The following is a 15,000-nucleotide window of genomic DNA, read 5'->3' on the forward strand; positions in this document are numbered from 1 at the left end:
GTATCAGTCTGGATCAGGTCTAACAAGAAAACACACAGCGCTGCTCCCAGACCTGTCAGGAATCACACTGCAGCTGTCGGGAAGCACCGGGGATTATGGGCTGTCGTTTAAACTTTTCCAGCCTTTTCAAAAGTGATTCCCAACATTCAGCACATCTGTTAGAGAGCAGCATGCAAGCCTACAGCTATAACAGAGTGAGCATTCAATCTTACCTGTCGCAGGTTTCGCGTGACTTTAACATCGTGCCAAGCATTGTCGTTAAACTTCCCGTTCACCGGTTCCACGAGCGCCTCGAAGGCGCCGGAGCCCAGGTTGATGACGAGCCACACGGCTCCGCTCTTCAGAGACAGGTTGACGTAGTCTGCAGATTTCCCGGTGTGAAGCATCAGGCCGTTACGCTGGAGCGTTCGGAAGGACAGCGTGATCTCATCCGTGCTGCTCTGGATGGGAGTCATAGACAGATCGTAACAGAAGAACTCGTTCCCCTTGAAGGTGGCCACCGATTCTTCTTTCCCTGAAGAGAGAGAGAAAGAACATGAGTATTTTGACCAATTGATGTACGTCATCCAGCAGCGTTATTGTGTGCTGCATCACACTGGAGGCACTTTGGAAAAATCCTGCTATGAAAACGTTGGTGCTCTGGAGTCTTTACAGCAGAATGTGCTTAAATTAACTTTATTTATTCTAAGAGACTCCCACATTGCTTCGTAGACTCAATGCAACTCGTATGTACAATTTAGCTTGATATTTATTAGCTTTGCATGCATTTGTTCTGTGTTGAATACTTGTGAGAGTAAGCCTCAGAGCCAAACTCCTATTCCCCACCACACCGACCGCAGACGCTCTCCCGGGAAACATGCAGCTCTCAAGAATAAACAGTTTTTTTAAAGTTTCCACTGGTGTATTTTTCATGACTCGAGCATCCTGAAGACGCTATATCAGAACACGTCATGTTTGGCTTCAGGAAAACGGGATTGCCGTATTCACAAGTGCACTTTGCAAATGTAACAATCCTCATGAGAAGAGCAGATGAACTGAAGTCTGCAGTAAAAAGCCCAGAGTAGCAGTATCTACATTTACTCCTCTGCAGAAGCCTTCATCCGAAGTGACTTACATCATAATTTCCCACAGGTTCATTCCTCCCAGAGAAACCCGAGGTCAAGTGCTCCGCTCAAGGGCACAAAACAGTGTTTCAGAAGAATTTAAAGAGTTCAAACTTACAATATTTTGGAAGTCGGCCCAGATCTTTAACCACTAAACCACAGCAGCGCATTAATGTTTTAATTTTTGGCTTAATTCAGGTTCATATGCCACAGCTCTTCTGAGCTTTCATGTAAAAGCTTACTGGACTATGTCATGCCGCCGATTCTGAGAATCCTACAAATAATTTAATGCTTTAGTGATTTGTTTCAGTTTTCTTAATTAATTTGCCCTGGGGTGTTTCCTTAAGATGTAGAGCACATCTAAACTACACACACACACACACACACACACACACACACACACACACACACACACACACACAAATCTGTCCTTACCAAATTAAATAAATAAAAATGTTACAAATACAGATAATGCCTGAAGCAATTTCAACTCTCTCTCTCTCTCTCTCTCTCTGTCTGTCTCTCTCTCTCTCTCTCTCTCTCTTTCAGATTCAAGTAGCTTTATTGGCATGGTAAAAAAAGTGTCTTTACACTAATGGACATTTAACACAAATATACATAAGAGTTAAAGAGATAGAAAAGATAGAAGAGATAAAAGTATATAGCATATACTGTATAGTCTATATATCTGTATACCGTAAAACAAAAGTACTAATAAACATTCTAAAGAAAAGACAGGAGAAGGATGGGGTCCTGTCATGTCAGATTGTGTGTGTGTTGTACAGTGTTTTCTTCTGCTTCTGCTTGTTCTTTCATCATGGCAGGACTTGACGTACCTTGCAGCCAGGTTAGAGCTTAGTTTAGGTATTTTCTCTGTTTAGAGACAGATAGCATCCCAATTGACTTTGCTGAGCTGTTGCTTTTGTTATTAAGCCTCTCATCAAAAAACCACAACTTGACCCCAAAGAACTAGTTAATTATAGATCAATCTCGAATCTCCCTTTTCTGTCCAAGATACTAGAAAAGGTGGTCTCCTCACAATTATATTCTTTCTTAGAGAAAAATGGTATCTATGAGGATTTCCAGTCAGGATTTAGACCGTATCATAGTACTGAGACTGCATTAGCATGGTTTAAATCGTACTTATATGACCGCCATCAGTTCGCAGCAGTGGCTGAAGATGTATCATATCGATCACAAGTGCAGTATGGAGTACCTCAAGGCTCAGTACTAGGGCCGCTACTATTCACGCTTTATATGTTACCCTTGGGAGATATCATCAGGAAACATGGTGTTAGCTTTCACTGTTATGCTGATGATACTCAGCTCTATATTTCTTCGCGGCCCGGTGAAACACACCAATTTGAAAAACTAATGGAATGCATAGTCGTTATAAAAAACTGCATGACGAGTCATTTTTGAAAAAAACAGAGGTGTTAATTATAGGACCTAAAAGCTCTGCTTGTAATAACCTAGAACACTGTCTAAGACTTGATGGCTGCTCTGTCAATTCTCCATCATCAGTTAGGAACCTAGGTGTGCTACTTGATCGCAATCTTTCCTTAGAAAGCCACGTTTCTAGCATTTGTAAAACTGCATTTTTCCATCTCAAAAATATATCTAAATTACGGCCTATGCTCTCAATGTCAAATGCAGAAATGTTAATCCATGCATTTAGGACCTCAAGGTTAGATTATTGTAATGCTTTATTGGGTGGTTGTTCTGCACGCTTAGTAAACAAACTACAGCTAGTCCAAAATGCAGCAGCAAGAGTTCTTACTAGAACCAGGAAGTATGACCATATTAGCCCGGTCCTGTCCACACTGCACTGGCTCCCTATCAAACATCGTATAGATGTAAAATATTGCTCATTACTTATAAAGCCCTGAATGGTTTTGCACCTCAGTATTTGAATGAGCTCCTTTTACATTATAATCCTCTACGTCCGCTACGTTCTCAAAACTCAGTCAATTTGATAATACCTAGAATATCAAAATCAACTGCGGGCGGCAGATCCTTTTCCTATTTGGCGTCTAAACTCTGGAATAACATTGTTCGGGAGGCAGACACACTCTTGCAGTTTAAATCTAGATTAAAGACCCATCTCTTTAACCTGGCATACACATAACATACTAATATGCTTTTAATATCCAAATCCGTTAAAGGATTTTTAGGCTGCATTAATTAGGTAAACCGGAACCGGGAACACTTCACATAACACCCGATGTACTTGCTACATCATCAGAAGAATGGCATCTACGCTAATATTAGTGTTTCTCTCTTATTCCGAGGTCACCGTAGACACCAGATCCAGTCTGTGTCCAGATCAGAGGGTCACTGCAGTCGCCCGGATCCAGTACGTATCCAGACCAGATGGTGGATCAGCACCTAGAAAGGACCTCTACTGCCCTGAAAGACAGCGGAGACCAGGACAACTAGAGCCCAGATACAGATCCCCTGTAAAGACCTTGTCTCAGAGGACCACCAGGACAAGACCACAGGAAACAGATGATTCTTCTGCACAATCTGACTTTGCTGCAGTCTGGAATTGAACTACTGGTTTCGTCTGGTCAGAGGAGAACTGACCCCAACTGAGCCTGGTTTCTCCCAAGGTTTTTTTCTCCATTCTGTCACCGATGGAGTTTCGGTTCCTTGCCGCTGTCGCCTCTGGCTTGCTTAGTTGGGGTCACTTCATCTACAGCGATATCTTTGACTTGATTGCAAAGTCAGTTCTGAGAGCAGCTGTCTGAAGGTCTGAAGGGTTCAGTTCTTGGTAGTTTAAGGCTTTATGGTGGAGGGTCTCAGTATGACTGCTTTTTAGGTGCGCATGGAATTTAATAGCTTTTTTATTTTATATATTTTTTTATTATCATTGGGTACAGCATTGTGTGGAGTTTTCGTTGTACACAGATAATATTTTTACAGTATTCTGCCTGCAGAGTCTCTATTGGGTGTTTGGTTTGTGAGTGGACCCCAGACCTCACATCCACAGAGTGTGATTGGTTCTATAACTGATTATTTATAACAGATTATTTATAACGGATTATTATAACAGATTATTTTTAGCTAGATTCCAATTGGGATGTCAAGTTTTTATATTTTTCTTGATTGTGTAGAAAGCTCTTCGTGCCTTGTCTCTCAGGTCGTTCACAGCCTTGGTAAAGTTTCCTGTGTTACTGATGTTGATTCTGAGGTATGTGTAATTTTAACTGTTCTAAGGGCATGTTGTGAAATTTGCAGATAATTTCAGAAAGATAACAGCTTTAACACCAGTATTAAATAAATGTTTTAATAAGTTGAGCTCAAAAATCACTCTTAGACAGTAGCGAGTGTTCGAAATAACTTGATCCGATTATAATCACTAAACAAGGCAGAATCATTTATAAGCGATGCAAAAGACGATAAACATTAGCGTTACCATAGTAAACATGGTAAATATGACCACTGGAGAAATCAGACGTCAGCTTCTTATTCTCTATCACAATTGTCTATTTATTTAGTAACTGATATGACCAGCACATAATAATATATATAGATATCTGTGTGTTATCGCTGCACCTGTGAGCTTTAATGCAGGCTGATCCCGGTGCTCCAGAGCGTCTCGCTAAAGCCTCTGTCTGTCTCTCTGTCTGTCTGTCTGTCTGTCTGTCTGTCTGTCTGTCTCTCTGTCTGTCTCTCTGTCTGTCTGTCTGTCTGTCTGTCTCTCTGTCTGTCTGTCTGTCTCTCTGTCTGTCTGTCTGTGTCTCTGTCTGTCTGTCTGTCTGTCTCTCTGTCTGTCTGTCTGTCTCTCTGTCTGTCTGTCTGTCTCTCTGTCTGTCTGTGTCTCTGTCTGTCTGTCTGTCTGTCTGTCTCTCTGTCTGTCTGTCTGTCTGTCTGTCTCTCTGTCTGTCTGTCTGTCTCTCTGTCTGTCTGTCTGTGTCTCTGTCTGTCTGTCTGTCTGTCTGTCTGTCTGTCTCTCTGTCTGTCTGTCTCTCTGTCTGTCTGTCTGTCTGTGTCTCTGTCTGTCTGTCTGTCTGCCTGTCTGTCTGTCTGTCTGTCTGTCTCTCTGTCTGTCTGTCTGTGTCTCTGTCTGTCTGTCTGTCTCTCTGTCTGTCTGTCTGTCTGTCTCTCTGTCTGTCTGTCTGTCTGTCTCTCTGTCTGTCTGTCTGTGTCTCTGTCTGTCTGTCTGTCTGTCTGTCTGTCTGTCTGTCTGTCTCTCTGTCTGTCTGTCTGTCTCTCTGTCTGTCTGTCTGTCTGTGTCTCTGTCTGTCTGTCTGTCTGTCTGTCTGTCTGTCTCTCTGTCTGTCTGTCTGTCTGTCTCTCTGTCTGTCTGTCTGTGTCTCTGTCTGTCTGTCTGTCTCTCTGTCTGTCTGTCTGTCTGTCTCTCTGTCTGTCTGTCTGTCTGTGTCTCTGTCTGTCTGTCTCTCTGTCTGTCTGTCTGTCTCTCTGTCTGTCTGTCTGTGTCTCTGTCTGTCTGTCTGTCTGTCTGTCTGTCTCTCTGTCTGTCTGTCTGTCTGTCTCTCTGTCTGTCTGTCTGTGTCTCTGTCTGTCTGTCTGTCTCTCTGTCTGTCTGTCTGTCTGTCTCTCTGTCTGTCTGTCTGTCTGTGTCTCTGTCTGTCTGTCTCTCTGTCTGTCTGTCTGTCTCTCTGTCTGTCTGTCTGTCTGTCTGTCTGTCTCTCTGTCTGTCTGTCTGTCTGTGTGTCTGATGGCAGTGTCACTCTAAAGCTCTTCCTGTGTGTTCCAGGGCTTCAACCTCCATTAGTCTTCCTCTTTACAGCCCACAGATGACCTTCATGCTCTCCGTCCGTCCGTCTGTCTGTCCGTCTGTCTGTCTGCGGACACGCATTAATTCTTACTCAGAAGAACTGATCTGGAAATGGGAAACTCTCTTTCCATCTCTCTGTCTGCAGATGCAACTCAAATCAGCTAAAGCAAAACAGAAGAGGTGGGACCTACACTCTAAGGAGGATAATGTGATTGGGTGGAGTGCTGAAGAGTTAGCAATGTGATTGGATGATGAATGTGTCATTAACATGATTGCTATCTGATCTGTGGCAGTTCATTACAGCAAAATAATTACTGCAGTGATGATGTTATGCTCAGCTGAATCACTGAGACATCCACACGAGCACAGCTCTCACTCTATACTGGTGAAAGAGCAATTCTGCCACAAGAAATAAACTTACTGACGTCCTTGTTCTAAATCCAGTTTGGTGTATTAATGGCAGAGCCTTTGTCAGTCTGACCAAATAATGAGAGAAGAAAGAGATCTTCTGATCATGGTTTCATTCATCACACGGACACACACACACACACACACACACACTGATGCGTTTAAATGACAAAGAATTTCTTTCTTTAAGAAGGAAAGAGTGAAAAATGCCGCAGACAGTTTGATTGATCAGTGTTTCAGTGTTTAGAGAAAACTCATCAAATGCTCCATATCTCTCTTTCATTCTCTTTCAGCGTGAAACAAATCATCTCTCTTTGACTCATCTCTCTTTCTGTGGTGCCTCTGAAATTGACAATCTTCTATATTTTTATATCTGCTGCACACACACACACACACACACACACACACACACACACACACACACACACACACACACACATATATATATATACAGTATTGTTCAAAATAATAGCAGTACAATGTGACTAACCAGAATAATCAAGGTTTTTCGTATATTTTTTTATTGCTACGTGGCAAACAAGTTACCAGTAGGTTCAGTAGATTCTCAGAAAACAAACAAGACCCAGCATTCATGATATGCACGCTCTTAAGGCTGTGCAATTGGGCAATTAGTTGAATTAGTTGAAAGGGATGTGTTCAAAAAAATAGCAGTGTGGCATTCAATCACTGAGGTCATCAATTTTGTGAAGAAACAGGTGTGAATCAGGTGGACCCTATTTAAGGATGAAGCCAACACTTGTTGAACATGCATTTGAAAGCTGAGGAAAATGGGTCGTTCAAGACATTGTTCAGAAGAACAGCGTACTTTGATTAAAAAGTTGATTAGAGAGGGGAAAACCTATAAAGAGGTGCAAAAAATGATAGGCTGTTCAGCTAAAATGATCTCCAATGCCTTAAAATGGAGAGCAAAACCAGAGAGACGTGGAAGAAAACGGAAGACAACCATCAAAATGGATAGAAGAATAACCAGAATGGCAAAGGCTCAGCCAATGATCACCTCCAGGATGATCAAAGACAGTCTGGAGTTACCTGTAAGTACTGTGACAGTTAGAAGACGTCTGTGTGAAGCTAATCTATTTTCAAGAATCCCCCGCAAAGTCCCTCTGTTAAAAAAAAGGCATGTGCAGAAGAGGTTACAATTTGCCAAAGAACACATCAACTGGCCTAAAGAGAAATGGAGGAACATTTTGTGGACTGATGAGAGTAAAATTGTTCTTTTTGGGTCCAAGGGCCACAGGCAGTTTGTGAGACGACCCCCAAACTCTGAATTCAAGCCACAGTACACAGTGAAGACAGTGAAGCATGGAGGTGCAAGCATCATGATATGGGCATGTTTCTCCTACTATGGTGTTGGGCCTATTTATCGCATACCAGGGATCATGGATCAGTTTGCATATGTTAAAATACTTGAAGAGGTCATGTTGCCCTATGCTGAAGAGGACATGCCCTTGAAATGGTTGTTTCAACAAGACAATGACCCAAAACACACTAGTAAACGGGCAAAGTCTTGGTTCCAAACCAACAAAATTAATGTTATGGAGTGGCCAGCCCAATCTCCAGACCTTAATCCAATTGAGAACTTGTGGGGTGATATCAAAAATGCTGTTTCTGAAGCAAAACCAAGAAATGTGAATGAATTGTGGAATGTTGTTAAAGAATCATGGAGTGGAATAACAGCTGAGAGGTGCCACAAGTTGGTTGACTCCATGCCACACAGATGTCAAGCAGTTTTAAAAAACTGTGGTCATACAACTAAATATTAGTTTAGTGATTCACAGGATTGCTAAATCCCAGAAAAAAAAAATGTTTGTACAAAATAGTTTTGAGTTTGTACAGTCAAAGGTAGACACTGCTATTTTTTTGAACACACCCCTTTCAACTAATTGCCCAATTGCACAGACTTAAGAGCGTGCATATCATGAATGCTGGGTCTCATTTGTTTTCTGAGAATCTACTGAACCTACTGGTAACTTGTTTGCCACGTAGCAATAAAAAATATACTAAAAACCTTGATTATTCTGGTTAGTCACATTGTACTGCTATTATTTTGAACAATACTGTATATATATATATATAAATGTGTATGTGTGTCCACTATTTGTATACATCCTATCTTACCTATATATATATATATATATGTGTGTGTGTGTGTGTGTGTGTGTGTGTGTATAATATGTATAAATCCTACAATGTGTTGCAGTTAATGAAAGAGTAGTAGCATGTGTTTAGGCGGCACCTGTCTGGAGCTGTGCTTCTTCTTCTTCTGCTCATCATGATGCCGAGTGTGTGACAGAGTCTGGTAGAACGATACCAGTCTCAAGGATACTAGGGGAAACACTCTCTTTTCTTTATATCACATCATATAGTTTAGCATTATCACACAGCGAGAGTGCTGCTTTTCCCACAAACCACGACTGCAAACGGGAATATTGATTTATACATCTGTTCAATAAGGTGGTTAATACTCTTTCATATTAGACACAGTGTTGTCAATATTGTCTGATGTGTTCAGTTTTACCAGTAGAAGTATAATGATCTGTGGAATCTGCTGCATGCTTCTCTTCACTCACTTCTGTTTCTTATGTTCCTTATCATTAAAGGAAAAACGACTTTTATAAACTAACATCAAAGCTCTGTATGTATGAAATAAGTCGTTTGTTGTTTATTGAATATGTCTAGTGCTAAATATTATAGTATTTCAAATTTACAACTGACAATAAAACTGTGTGTGTGTGTGTGTGTGTGTGTGTGTGAGAGAGAGAGAGAGAGAGAGTGTGTGTGTGTGTGTGTGTGTGTGTCTGTGCGCGCGAGAGTGTGTGTGTGTGTGTGTGTGTGCGCGAGTGTGTGTGTGTGTGTGAGGGTCAAGCTCTTCATGTGCTGGTCGCTCTCTGAAGGAGGTTTAATTGCTTGTTGCCGTGGTAACGCTGTGTTCTGTCACAAATGCACCTGCTTCATTCTCTCTTTCTTCTCCATTCCCACGTTTCATCTTTCGCTCCCCTCTGTACGCTTGTATTTTAGTCTTTAACTTTAATGAGATGAGCTCATTTAAATGCTTTCAGAATGCATCATGTAGCGCAGCTGTATCAGTTCTCACTGAATCTCTGACAGTTCTGCATTCACACTGATTTACACTGATTAATCAGCCAAAATCATCATACTGTCATCATTTACTCTCCTAACACTGGAATAAAACAATGGAAAGAGGCTAGTTTTGACTTTTTACCTCACAATTCTTAGTCTATACATTGCAGTTCAGTTTATTTCTCACAGCCGTAACCTGAAGACTTGGTCTGAGTTATGACAAACACAAAGCTGCGAGGAAAAAACAAAGGTTGTGAGATAAAAATACACAATTATCTTTTTGATTAATTATGTGGTGGAAATAAGTCTTCCTTTGTCTTTCCACATCCAGGCACACAAGCACCTGTATAAGTCAGTGGTTTTGAGAAACCTGGCGGTGTTCATGAGCACGGAGTTGATGGCGTGTGTTAGCATGTCAGCTAAAGGACGCGCAGTAATACAATCTCTCCTGAAGTGTGTTTAACCGTCTGCGTCTGCTGAAGAATAGAGACGCTTACGTCTCCGAGCTCCGCTGGACACAACCACCGGCTGCTGTTTGTTCAACATCTAACACAGCTTTTCAATTTTACCCCTCAGTGCGCAAAAGAGCCGCACACCGAAGACTAATATGACACTGCTGCTGTTGACTGAGCACTTATGCACGTGTTTATGTGCTCGTGTGTGTGTGTGTGTGTGTGTGTGAGAGAGAGACTATTACAGCAAAATACAGACAATACTGCCTTAATGTGAATGTCATCAAACACAGTGGTCTATGTGGGGTATCAAAGGCAGCGAAAGAATACATCTATATTGGGGGGGGGGGGGGGGGGTATTCAGAGCTTTGTTTAGAAAGAATCGTCTCAGTCAATGATTCAAACGACTCACTGATCAGGACTGGAAGCAATGGTGTAATAACTGTCCTTTCCTCTTTATAGATTAATATATTGTATATATGTTGGTACAGAAGCAATCCTGGAGGTGTCCTAGATTAAGTAATTAATCTGAAAATGCCTAATGATCCCATCTGTCCAAGAGAGACACAGATGAGCAGAGACGTCTCAGTTTCCAGGTTTATCACAAGCAGATTGACGCCAGTGACTTAGACCTTTATGAATCTAAATGATTCACTCTTAAAGGTACAGTTCACCCAGAAATCATTCAATGCTCCCTCATGTCGTTCAAACACATATGACTTCTTCTGTAGAACAATAGAAAATATTGTGCTAATTACTGTTTTCAGTCAATAAAAATCAACATGGACTGAAGCTTTTCAGTCTTTTCTTCGCGAGGAACAAGAGCTGTAGTCAAGTCCCAGTCCAGGACTAGTCGAGACCGAGTCAAGACTGAGCCCAAAGAGGTTCGAGTCCAAGTCAAGACCGAGTCCAAATGAGAGAAAAAAGGGTCCTCTTCAAGACCACATACTAAACTACTGATAATGTGATGCGAGAGACAGCATATCTCCTATTCTAAGAAAATAATTTTACATTATTATTTGTAATGATCAAAAAGCATGTGCAAAGTAAAAACTCTTTAGGACAGGGGTCTCCAAACTACATCCTGGATGGCCAATGTCCTGAAAAGTTTAGCTCCAACTGGCCTTAACACACCTGGAAGATTAGTGTGTCTAGTAAGAGCTTGATTAGCTGGTTGAAAGCTAAGATGGAGAAACAGATGATCATAGCTGTACAAGGAAAACCATTTGTAAATGAATCTATTAGCAGAGCTACTGAAAGGGATGTTTAGTGCTGGAAATCCATTTATTCTTTGCTGAAACTTCTGCGTCATCATGGAGAGCGTTTCATGGTTGCCCAACAACAGCAGACGCCACTGGAGCGCGAGCGCAGATTACAGAGTGCTTCTGAAATAAGGAGAGCGGCGCGTCTAGCGTTTCCCACACGTTTTCAGTCACGAAATCATGCAAATGTGGTTTTGTTTTGAAGGAGACATTTTTTATTTAATTTTATTTTTGCTGGACTCGGTCGAGACCAACTAGAGGACTTGGCGACTCCAATGGCCAAGTCCGAGACAAGTCCGAGTGCAAACACAGGACCGGGCTCGAGTACTACAGCCCTACGAGGAACATCATCGCTGTTTAATATTCACCTCCAGTGGACTGTTACCTACTGCACATGAATCAAGTCCGATTTGTAAATGTATCTTTCGCAGCAGGTTTGTGAACCAGGACAACTGATTCATTGAAAGTCTCAGACTTAAAATGACTCATTAACTGGCATTTAATACTCCATGAAGCCATCATGCTGAGCTACAGCAGGCTTTCAGAGAACGAATCTATCGTACATCTTCAGATGACTTCAATTATAGGACAGAGCCATATGGATGACTGTTATGAATCATCTCTGGAAGCGGAAATGATTCAGTCTCACTTCACTGCAGATCACAGTCTTCATGAATGCTCCTTCTGTTCCACAGAGGAAAGCAGGACAGGAGGAGGACAGAGGTTCAGTTTCTGAATCAGCAGCATGTGATTCCTGCGAACACACTTCAGAGGAGTCAGAGCGTGTCCCACTGAGTTTGCTCCTCACGACAGCATCACTTGAAGGAAGACAGCATGAGAAGAAACACAGAGAGACGGAGGAGATGCTCCTGATGATGAAACAGAAGAGAGAGATTGATGAATATGAATGAGTGACAGACAATCTGGGATTGATCCTCGAGTGAGACGCTTTACAGTTTATGACCAAACATCCACGATCAACAGAGGATTCCCCTACACACACACACACACACACACACACACACACACACACACACGCATGCACGCACACACACACTCACACGCACACACACACACACTCACTCACACACACATGCACACACACACACACACGCACACACTCACACACACACTCTCAAAAAAAAAAAAATGCTAAAAAATATATACTACTAACGTCATAACCCTTGCAAAATTATTTTAAATATATGAAGAAAGCCACCGCTGCTGGTCACGTGGTCTATGGTCAGACTGATTTGTTTAGATCCAGTGAAACTGCTACCTTGACAACGCTTCCAAAGTTACCGGAAGTCATTCATTTTCAATGGAAGCTGGCTTCTCTCAGCTGCAAGGAGCGTCAAATTCCTTGACGTTGCGTTTTTAATGGCCAGATATATATAATACACACACCACTGTCTACCTACCACTAAGTAAATTAGTCATTATTATTAGGCTACCAACATTTACTAGCTTGTGCTAGTTCACGGGCGGCTAGCAATAACGTCCGTTAATACTTGAGCGGCGCCACTGTTTTTTCTGTCAATTCACCTGTTGACGCCTGATTTCGGAATAAATCCATAATTTTTGAGCACTTTGAAGCATTCTCCTCCAGCATCTGCTTCTTCTTCATTCTGGCCTTTTCGGCCCCTCCTTTGTCCTTTCTCTTCTTGCCTTCCATGGGGGTATCGTTAAATGTTATGCGTCTGGCGTGTGTCATTTTTGGGTCATGTCATTAGACGAGGGGGCAGGGTGCGCTCATTATCTCCCTACATTTCTGACCTGCAATCGGTTCATTGGATAAACGAATTCCCCATTCCCAGGAGGTTTTACTCCATTCTATGTTAATTTAAGAACAAACAAATGAATTAAACACTGGTTTTTTGTTTAGTTTGTTGTGACCATGAAAGTTCTGTATGAAGAATATGACGGGAGAGATGAGATGAGTGGTTAGGGGGGTAACTGAGAAATACAGCGCTCCCGCTCCGGCCACTCTCACGGCCGTTATGAATAATTTATAATGGGCCGATCATGAAAATTTATCAACCGAAAAGTCCCGATCGTCCCGACTGCCACTCCGCCCCTGCACACACTCACACACACACACACATACTCTCACACACTCTCACACACGCACACACACACTCTCTCTCTCACACACACACACACACACACACTCTCACACACACACACTCTCTCTCTCACACACACACACACACACACACACACACATACCGAGGCACACAGGTTTCTTGAGCAGTATATAATCATATTATTCTGATTTCTGAAGATCATGTGACACAAAAATAAATGACACTTTAACAGAGATTCATAAAGAACACAGCTGTTGATCAAATAAATGCAGTCTTGGTGAACAGAAGAGAGGACTTCTCGAACAAACGGAGAGTCGTAAAGAAAGGCCCATCCATCTGTCTGAGACGGTTATTGGTCTGCTGTAATGACAGGGTTTTAAGAGCACAGAACATTCTCAGAACATTGGGGTTTTATTCTCTTCCTTTTCATCTGGATTTTCGCCTCTTTTGTAAGAAACACAATGACTTTAATCTTTCCTCTTTTATCATGTTGTCTCAGCTGAAGAGAGTTCGCTTGCGTACGATTTCATTTCAGTCTGAAGGATCTGTTTCTCATATGTCGTGTCATCGTTTGGTGAACATCATCTGTCTCAAATATCATCACATGTAAATGAGATCAAATCAGACAGAGAGATGACAGAGATGATGCTCAGATTCTTAATAATGACATCATGAGTAAATACATGTAACTGACAAATTAAAAAATTAATAAAAAAACAGAAAGACAAAATAGATAAATTAAATAAAAACAAACAGGCAACATAAATAAATAAAAGTAAACACGGACAAAAAATGTATAAAAATTAAAGCAGATTAACCAACCGACCAAATAAATAAATAAATAATACATAAACAAACGAAGTCAGACTGACTAAATAAAAAAAATAATAAATTTTATTAAATATGCATTAAAAAAATAAACAAATAAATACAGACTAAATGAGTAAATAAATGATTAAATAATATAAAGTGTTTGTGTAGTGTGTTCTCCCGGTTTAAGCATTAATAACTAAGAAGTTTCTCTCTAGTGTCTGGACTCTAACTAGTGGCATTAAACTACTCTCAGTCTCATTAAAAACACATTTCCCCTTCAATTGCCTTTAAAGAGGTCAGGCTGTATTTTAAAAGAAGCCAATAAGCACTAATTAGCAATCAGAATGCAGGAGAGAGGCTGATTGTGACGCTTTATAACAGCGAGACGCGTCCTATAAGACACGAGCGAGGCCTGCGGGGACAAACACTGACACTCCATCTGTTCCCATCCGCTTCTGTTGACCAACACACACAGTCACGCCAGCCTTGTGCTAAAAATACCATTGTGTTTCACAGCAGGAGAAAACACTCCTCCTGCACTGACTTTAACTATTACTGTATCTAGGAAGATACAGGAACATGAGATTCCTCATCATGACCAAACGTCCGCTTCCATCTGCTGTAAGCACTAGTAAATGTGTGTTTGTGTAATTAACATTGTATTTAATTTATAGACAAACATATTATAAAAAAAGCATGTGTTTTTGTTTTGCATCATATTTGATCCATCAGGCCTTTATGGCTCATAGATTCTGATATAGTGAGAATATAGAAGAAAACTAGCTCATATTCATTCAGACACTCAAACTGAGCAAGAATATGAATTTGCTACAGATGCTGATGTTTCTATGATGTAATTCTGATGTTTGTAATGTAAATCAATGAGATCTTTCTAACAGTAGATCAGACACTGACATAAAATGATGTAAATATCACTCTACATCTCCAGTAATGTGTCTCATTAAGAAGAGATAAAAATTATCCAAACATATAATGTTAAATTACAAAGATAAAGGTCATTCCTCCGCT

The 15,000-nt window shown here is 41.1% G+C and overlaps 1 protein-coding gene across 1 annotated transcript in view; it reads right to left on the reverse strand.

Annotated features, from left to right (window-relative positions):
• Positions 1-15,000, reverse strand: part of LOC128017572 (neurexin-2-like) — a 341,885-nt gene that overhangs the window by 96,997 nt on the left and 229,888 nt on the right. Inside the window, exon 6 of the mRNA XM_052602977.1 lies at positions 213-514. Within this exon, the coding sequence (XP_052458937.1) occupies positions 213-514 (302 nt within the window). The remainder of the gene's footprint in view (positions 1-212; positions 515-15,000) is intronic.

Source organism: Carassius gibelio, chromosome A7 (assembly GCF_023724105.1).
Source record: "Carassius gibelio isolate Cgi1373 ecotype wild population from Czech Republic chromosome A7, carGib1.2-hapl.c, whole genome shotgun sequence".
In the NCBI taxonomy this organism is placed as follows: domain Eukaryota; kingdom Metazoa; phylum Chordata; class Actinopteri; order Cypriniformes; family Cyprinidae; genus Carassius; species Carassius gibelio.